Source organism: Crocuta crocuta, unplaced genomic scaffold (assembly GCF_008692635.1).
Source record: "Crocuta crocuta isolate KB4526 unplaced genomic scaffold, BGI_CrCroc_1.0 scaffold255, whole genome shotgun sequence".
Taxonomy (NCBI): Eukaryota; Metazoa; Chordata; class Mammalia; order Carnivora; family Hyaenidae; genus Crocuta; species Crocuta crocuta.
The window spans coordinates 2244897-2253099 of NW_027530670.1; the positions used below are offsets into that span (position 1 = coordinate 2244897).

At 40.6% G+C, this 8203-nt stretch overlaps 1 protein-coding gene across 1 annotated transcript; it reads left to right on the forward strand.

Annotated features, from left to right (window-relative positions):
* The first annotated feature begins 494 nt into the window (after positions 1 to 494).
* Positions 495 to 1439, forward strand: LOC144235612 (olfactory receptor 10A6). Its single transcript, XM_077769181.1, has one exon. It carries the CDS (start codon positions 495 to 497, stop codon positions 1437 to 1439), a length of 945 nt encoding a protein of 314 aa, XP_077625307.1.
* The last annotated feature ends 6764 nt before the right edge of the window (positions 1440 to 8203 follow it).

The following is an 8203-nucleotide window of genomic DNA, read 5'->3' on the forward strand; positions in this document are numbered from 1 at the left end:
GTATAACACTGATTCATTAGGTTGTTTTAATTTTTTTGTGTGTATCTTTCCACTTTGCCTACTTTGTAATATTTTATTTTTGGTAGTTTAGAAAATATCTGTTTATATAAAATTGAGGAAAAGGGGTGATAGTAACAGCAATATCGTGGGAATGGAACCTTGGTTATAAAATATCTATGTTTGTTTTAAGGCTACGTTTAAAATCAAACTATATTATGTACAAGTTGCAAAAAGCATTTTGATATTATTTTTTGCTTTTCAGACAAGACTTCTGAGCCAGTATTCTTCACTTCCTCCTTTTTATTTGAAGTTTGTTAATCCGTAATTGGCCATTTCCAAAGTTGCCAAATTGAATTTAGTCAATATGTGTTCCTTTTTACATCTTCTGTCAAGCATATCTGGAGTGAATTGCAGACACAGACTCAGATTTTGGACTGTGACTTCATAATTTACACACAAATTTCCACCAAAACCTTATACTCTCCATCCCTGAAATGAAAAGGCAAAATCAAAGCTCTGTGGTTGAATTCATCCTCTTGGGCTTTTCTAACTTTCCGGAACTTCAAGGGCAGCTCTTTGGAGTTTTCCTGATTGTTTATCTCGTGACTCTGATGGGAAATGCCATCATTATACTGATTATCTCCCTGGAACAGAGCCTCCGCGTTCCCATGTACCTGTTCCTGCAGAACCTGTCTGTGGTGGATGTGAGTTTCAGTGCAGTCATTATGCCTGAAATGCTGGTGGTCCTCTCCACTGAGAAAACGTCAATTTCATTTGTGAGCTGTTTTGCACAGATGTATTTTATTCTTTTTTTTGGTGGGACTGAATGTTTTCTCCTTGGGGCGATGGCTTACGACCGATTTGCTGCAATCTGCCATCCTTTGAGCTACCCAATGATTATGAACAAAAGAGTTTTCATGAAATTAGTAATGTTTTCATGGGCCTTAGGTTTCATGTTAGGTACTGTGCAAACACCATGGGTTTTCAGTTTTCCCTTCTGTGGCTCCAATGAAATCAATCACATCTCTTGTGAAACCCCAGCAGTGCTAGAACTTGCATGTGCAGACACCTTTCTGTTTGAAATCTATGCTTTCACTGGCACCATTTTGATTATCATGGTTCCCTTTGTGTTGATCCTCCTGTCTTACATTCGGATTCTCTTTGCCATCCTGAAGATGCCATCGGCCACCGGGAGGCAAAAGGCCTTTTCCACCTGTGCCTCCCATCTCACGTCTGTGACCCTCTTCTATGGCACAGCCAGTATGACTTATTTACAACCCAAATCTGGCTACTCTCCAGAAACCAAGAAGGTGATGTCATTGTCCTACTCACTTCTTACACCTCTGCTGAACCCGCTCATCTACAGCTTGAGAAACAGTGAGATGAAAAGAGCTTTCATGAAATTGTGGCGGAAAAAGGTGGATTCACACACATTCTGACTGTGCTGAAAAGCCAAGTGCTCTTGGTTGCTGCCCAACTAAACTGTTTAAATATAGTAAGTGGTGGCAATAGTTTGCACTTCTTGCTATGAGTGTACTTTACCTCTTCTACATACTCGGTAATATATTAGGACTATCGTCTTAAAATTTTTTTTTAACGTTTATTTTTGAGAGACAGAGACAGAGCATGAGCAGGGGAGGGGCAGAGAAGGAGGGAGACACAGAAAATGAAGCAGGCTCCAAGCTCTGGGCTGTCAGCTCAGAGCCCGACACAGGGCTTGAACCCACGAACTGTGAGATCACAACCTGAGCCAAAGTTGGACGCTTAACCAACTGAGCCACCCAGGCGCCTCTAGGGCTATCTTCATATATAATGTTTTATTCTTTTTCATAGATGTATAATATTCATTAATATTGGGTGTAAATATTTCTTTAAATTTGTTTATTGGGGGCCATACTGGTGTTTGTTAGCTTTTTGTCTCTTACAGTATGCTAAGTAAAGAAACTAGTTTTATACACACATGAATATTCTGCTTTTAATTTCTGCAGAGTAGGTTTTACAACATGGATTTGATGGGTCAAAGCAACTGTAAATTTGCAAGCTTTTATAAATATCACCAAATTACTTTTTACAAAATAAATTTTAATGTTTTTAATTTATTTTTGAGAGAGAGAAAGAGAGAGAGAGACAGCATGAGCAGGGGAGGGTCAGAGAGAGGGAGATATAGAATCTGAAACAGGCTCCAGGCTCTGAGCTAGCTGTCAGCACAGAGCCCAACACGGGGCAAGAACCCATGAACCATGAGATCATGACCTGAGCCAAAGTCGGACGCTTAACTGACTGAACCACCCAGGTGCCCACCAAATTACTTTTTAAAAATGTAATTCTGTTTTTTTTTGAAAGCCCACTCCATCCCACTGACTAAACTGAGCTCTGAGATAACAACAAATAAAGAGATGGTCTTTTAATCTTTGGAGAGAAGATCTTTTTCTTTCTTTCTTTTTTTTTAATATTTTTATTTATTTCTAGGAGAGAGAGAGACAGCGTGAGCAGGGGAGGGTCAGAGAGAGAGGGAGATACAGACTCTGAAATAGGCTCCAGGCTCTGAGCTGGCAGTCAGCACAAAGCCCGACGCGGGGCTGGAACCCACGAACCGCGAGATCATGACATAAGCGAAAGTCGGACGCTTAACCGACTAAGCCACTCAGGTGCCCTGAGAAGATCTTTTTCATGTAGCATTTGAAAAGAGCAGACCCTTATGCGGGGAGATCATACTCGCTCTATTCTGGGACCTATAGAAGTTATAGACCACATCTAGCTTTCATCAGATTGTCTTAGAATGTACTCATGTAGGTCATTTTATTCTCCCAAACCTTAGAGCAGTTCTGGTTTCCTAAACAAACCCAGAATAATATTCCTTTACTCAAAAATATAGTAGATTCTGTTTTTTGGGTTCCTGGACCCAATTTCAAAGTTTCTGTGATGGAGGTGTAGATGGCTTCCCCATACACACCAAGCAGTTTTCATGCACCAGCTGGATGACTGAGAATTGAACTGAATTCTTACAGTATCTACAAGGAGATAGTACCAAATTCCATAGGTTAAGGAATCAGTCCTTCAAGATTGCTTTGTCCCCCCAACCCAACTTCAGATGTCAGTAGCAAGCCCAGGTTGTTACCTGTACTTCTAACTGACTAGATATAAACAGAACTTCATAAGGTCTTCTCCTGGGGTTCAGTTCATTTACGAGAACAGCTAACAGAACTCAGAGAAAATATTTTGCTTACTAAACCACTAGTTTATTATGAAAAGGTATAATGACACAGCCAACCAGATGGAAGAGGTGCATTAGGCAAGGTGTGGAGGAAAGGCACAAAGCTTTCACATTCTCCAGAAATGAGCCATGATCACTAATCCCCGTGGATTTATCAACCAGACTCTCCATAAACACTGTCTTCTTGGATTTTTATGGAGTCTTTGTTACAGAGCCATGATTGATTAAATCATTGGCCATTGGTAACTGATATCCCCTCCAGCCCCACTCCTCTCCCTAAAGGTCCAGGGTAGAACTAAAAATTTCAACCTTCAAATCATATGGCTGGTTTTACTGGCAACTAGCCCCCATCCACAGGTGTATTCCCTAAGTCACCTCATAAACAAAAGATACCTTTATACCTCTTATCACAGGATTTTCCAAGAGTCTTAGGAGTTCTGTGCCAGAAACAGAATGAAAACCAAAAAAAAACACCCTTTCTTATTATAAATCACCATATCACAATATTATACAATCGACTCTTATAGTGGTAGGGTTTCAAGGAAGGTTATTATCCCCAATAACCAAAAAGAACAACAAAAATCTAAAATTTTCTCTTTTAGAGGTTAATGACTTCCATAAAAGATCTTGATAGCCTTTGAAAGTAAGAGTTTCATTTATTTTGCATATAAATGTGTGAAATGATATTGTTTTAAGCTGTTATCAGTCATGTACATGGGAGTGTGAATAAAGAATGTTGAGCAAGACCCTCTACCATGACCATACCAGTATAATGGGCTTCTCACTTATACCTCAGCTGCAATATTCTCCAAGGCAGGGAAAGAGAACCCCATTCCTTTTGCTACTTTGTCAAAATAGGATTTAAAAGGGGGAGGGGTTTATGGTAACAACAATGCTTCAATTTTAGAAAACTTGGGCTGTATTGTATTTTGCATTCAGTTATTATTCTGTCCTTTCCTACTGTAAACCATTTTAAATGTTAAAATAAAACATGTTCATTTAAAAAAAAAAAGAATGTACTCATGTAGTATGTGACTAGAAGGCAGCATGGGATTGCTTCTGATGGTCATTTATTTATTTGACAACACCTGTTGAATCACTTCTATGAACCAAGGACTGTGTCAGGTCCTGAGAGCACGAAGATTAGCAAGATAGTATAATATGAGACAAAACTATTAAACACACACACTAAAAACATAATTATAGTTTTGATAACTAGTAAACAGGAACAGCACAACACACCCTCAGATCATCACAGGAAGATCTTATCTTACCTGGAGGGTGTGCAAGGGAGGGCAATTTCACTAGAAAGACCAGGGAGGCCTCCCTGAGAAAGCCACACTGAAACTGAGTCTAATAGGCAGGTAGGAGTTATTCAGGCTCAACTCCAGGGTGAGGGGGAAGAGGGTGGAGTTGTCCAAGTGGAAAGAAGGATGGGTATGAAGGTCGGGATGGTAAGGAACTTGATGTCATTCCAGTAAAGGAGGGAGACTATTGAGCGAGGGAGGAATGATATGAAGAGGTAGGCAGAAACCAGACCAAATAAAATCTTATTAGTACAAGAACTCTGAACTTAATTAACAGTGACAGGTGGGCAGTGAGTTGTTAAGCAAAGCACTGACATGGGCATGTTGTACTTTTAGAATGTCTTTCTAGTTTATAATTGATGGGAGGGGTTCCAGAGTGGAAATAGGCAGGGGAAGGCAATTGCTATAACCCAAGTGAGAGGTGTGCTTGGGCTGAGGTGGTGGCAGTGAACTGGAGTAGTGTGGATAGTTCTACCTATAATTAAGAAATCAATGGCCAGGACTTGGTAATGGATTGTATGTGGAGTGGGGTGGATAGAAGAGAGAGGTGAAGAATGAACACATATTTCTAGTTGGAGCAGAGAGTGGATGGAGTTTCCATTTGTTGGGATGGGGAACACTGGAAAGGAAGAATTTGGGGGAAGAAATCCAAGTTTTGATGAGTTAAGTTTAGATAGCAGCGTGAAGTCAAAGTCAAGTAGATAGTTGGGATATATAGGTCAGAGTCAGAACAGAGGTTCTGAATTAGGGGAACAGGGTTACAAGGCAATACCTAGAGAGGGATGCATGATCCGGGAAGGGTCTTCTCAAGGGAGAGAGACTCCAGAATGTTTGAAGTTCCATGGAAAGAATCCAAAAGAGAAGAAGTAGGGATTCAGTGTAGCTCAGGCCTAATGCTGAGATTTTTTTGAATGATGGATCCCAGAGACAGGAAGACAGAACTGTGCTGCTGTAGGGATTCCAGGGACCAAGGAGCTGATTTTAGGAGACTATGGGAAGGGTATCAGGAGTAATGGAAGTGGATCTGGAAAGATGCTTCAGGATGGTGCCTACAAGCCTTAAATGGATGAAAGCTCCAGGAGGGATTTAGTGAACTATGCCACAAGATAGACAAACTTCTCAGTGCCACCTAGTGGCTCAAGCATATAGTTGTTATAATTTCACTGCTGAAAGCTCAGGGAGCTAAACTGTTCGGGATTCACCAATATCATCTCTGATGAACTCATGGAAAGTAAAAGAATCAATCACATCAGCTCTGGGGTCAAAGAATTTGGGCATATGACAAATGCAGTGGAAAGTTTCATGTCCTTAATAGGTATAGATATAACTTTTTGTTAGGCTTAGGAGCAGAAGGGCTGAGGGACATCCCAGTTCTTTTCTCCTTTTCCTATCTCCTTTCTTTTGCCACCACCACCATGACTACCGCCATGACCACCACCACCACCACCACCAACAACAACAACAACAACCACAATCACCATCACTACAGCCACCACAATCACCACCACCATCTTTATGACCATCGCCATCACCATAATCATGATCTCACATCCCACACTTTATGTATTCACAATAGTGGGTTATGTCTGCAATCTCATTTGAATATCCATTCATAAATTCAAAACCATTTATTGGGTACCTACCTACCATGTGCCAGATGCGGTGCTAGATGTTAGGCACAACTTCTAGAAGATTACTTTGAGTGACTGAAGCAAATAAATAAACTCTTAACAACGCTGTGTGGTGATGTTATAATTGTGGTTAACATTTGTGCTGTGAGACTTCGCAGGATAAGACTAAGACTAGGAGTCAGGGAAGGCTTCCTGGAGGAGATGATTCTGGTCATAGTTTGTAAAGACTATTAAGAGTTAGTTATATGGCAAAAACAAGGAAGCAAGATTCCACATATAGAGAAAAGCTGGTCTTAAAAAGCATGATAGATTTTAAGATCTTGAGTGGAGTTGTGTGACAGCTGCGAAGAATACTCAAGGCATGACAAAAAACGAATTCAGGCTATAAATGACTTCACGAGCTAAACAAAGGAGTTTGAACTCAGTGTTGAAAGGTATGTCGCTGAAGGATGTTACAGAGGGGAGAAACAAAATCAAACTTGCATTTTAAATATATTTTTTAATGTTTTATTTATTTCTGAGAGAGAGAGAGAGAGAGAGAGACAGCGTGAGCAGGGGAGGTTCAGTGCGAGAAAAAGATACAGAATCTGAAGCAGTCTCCAGGCTCCGAGCTAGCTGTCAGCACAGAGCCCGACTCGGGGCTCGAACTCACAAACCATGAGATCATGACCTGAGCTGAAGTTGGACGCTTAACTGACTGAGCCACCCAGGCACCCCCAAACTTGCATTTTAAAAATGGCTAGCACTTATTAGGCCCTTACTGTACACCTGGCTAAGCCCCTTACATGGTTGAGCTCATTTTATTCCATTTATATACCATTTTATTCCATTTATATACCATTTATCAGAGGAGCCAAGAGATATCAAATAATTTGTCCAAGTATTCAAAATTATTCTGTGGCTGTATGAGGTAAGAACACACATTTCATGGATGTCAGAGTTCATGCTTTTGGCCCATAAGCTTGCTTTACTGGAAGCATATGATGGAAGCAAAGGAGCTGAGAACACTTTAAAGTTGGGCTTATGTGCCCCAGACCTTTCTCCAACGGCCACGCACTGAGCTGTTGTCCCCAGCGTACATCCCAGCCTGGAGCTCGCTCCTGGAGGTGGCCGCACTGGATAGACCTGTAGTCCTAGAACAGGTTGTCAGCAGAAGTTATCGGCAGAATTGTTCAGATCAAATACTTGACCGTTCGGGCTTGGGAGGCACAACACTGAGGCCATTGTGTGTCTTTGTGCACATCTCCTGGCTTCCCCTAATAGTGGGCAATTGGGGCATGACAAACATTAGCTTCGGGGAAGTAGACAAAGGCAATTCTTTTTAGAAAGTTCATGTTTCCTGTTTTGTTTGTTTGTTTGTTTGTTGTTGGGTTTTTGTGTTGTTTGTTTTTTACTTTTCTATCAGGCCTTAAACAGTGAAACCAGGCATTCATTGCACATGAAAATCCTTTCAATTTCTGTTATTCCTGTTTCCGAGTATGACCTGCTTTTTTCCCTAAGATTTTAGCCTTTGCTAATAAATTCTGTGGACTTGTGATATTTGGCAGTTTACAGAATATCAAATCAATGTTATAAAAATATAGCAAATTTGGTTTTGGTGTGAGGGCTTCTAGATGGGCTATGTCTCTGTTTTTCTGATTATCATCCAGAAACAGGAGTAGACCATCCCTGATGTCATTATAACCACCATCCCAGCACCAGATGGGAACTCCTTGTAGGTTGCAATGGTCAAAGCAGTGGAAATATCAAGAGTAGGGCATAGACACATCCGTCTTGATCATTTCAGCCTTTTTTCTTGGTCTATTTCTTTATGTTTCATTTAGCAATAAAACTATTCAGTGGTCATATCTTATTGCAGTTTTCTTTAGAGTAGTGGTTCTCAAACTTGGTTTGAGATTCCTAAGAGACACTGAGACCCTTTTAGGGGTTCTGTGAGGTCAAAATTACTTAAAAATATTATTTGCTTTTTATCTCTCATTCTCTCAGAAATGTGGAGTTTTCCAGAAGCTACATGATGCATTGTATCATAACAGATTGAATGGAGAAGATGA

Excerpts from the sequence above, each read along its gene's own strand:
- LOC144235612 (XM_077769181.1), top strand. The coding sequence starts at position 495 with ATGAAAAGGCAAAATCAAAGCTCTGTGGTTGAATTCATCCTCTTGGGC.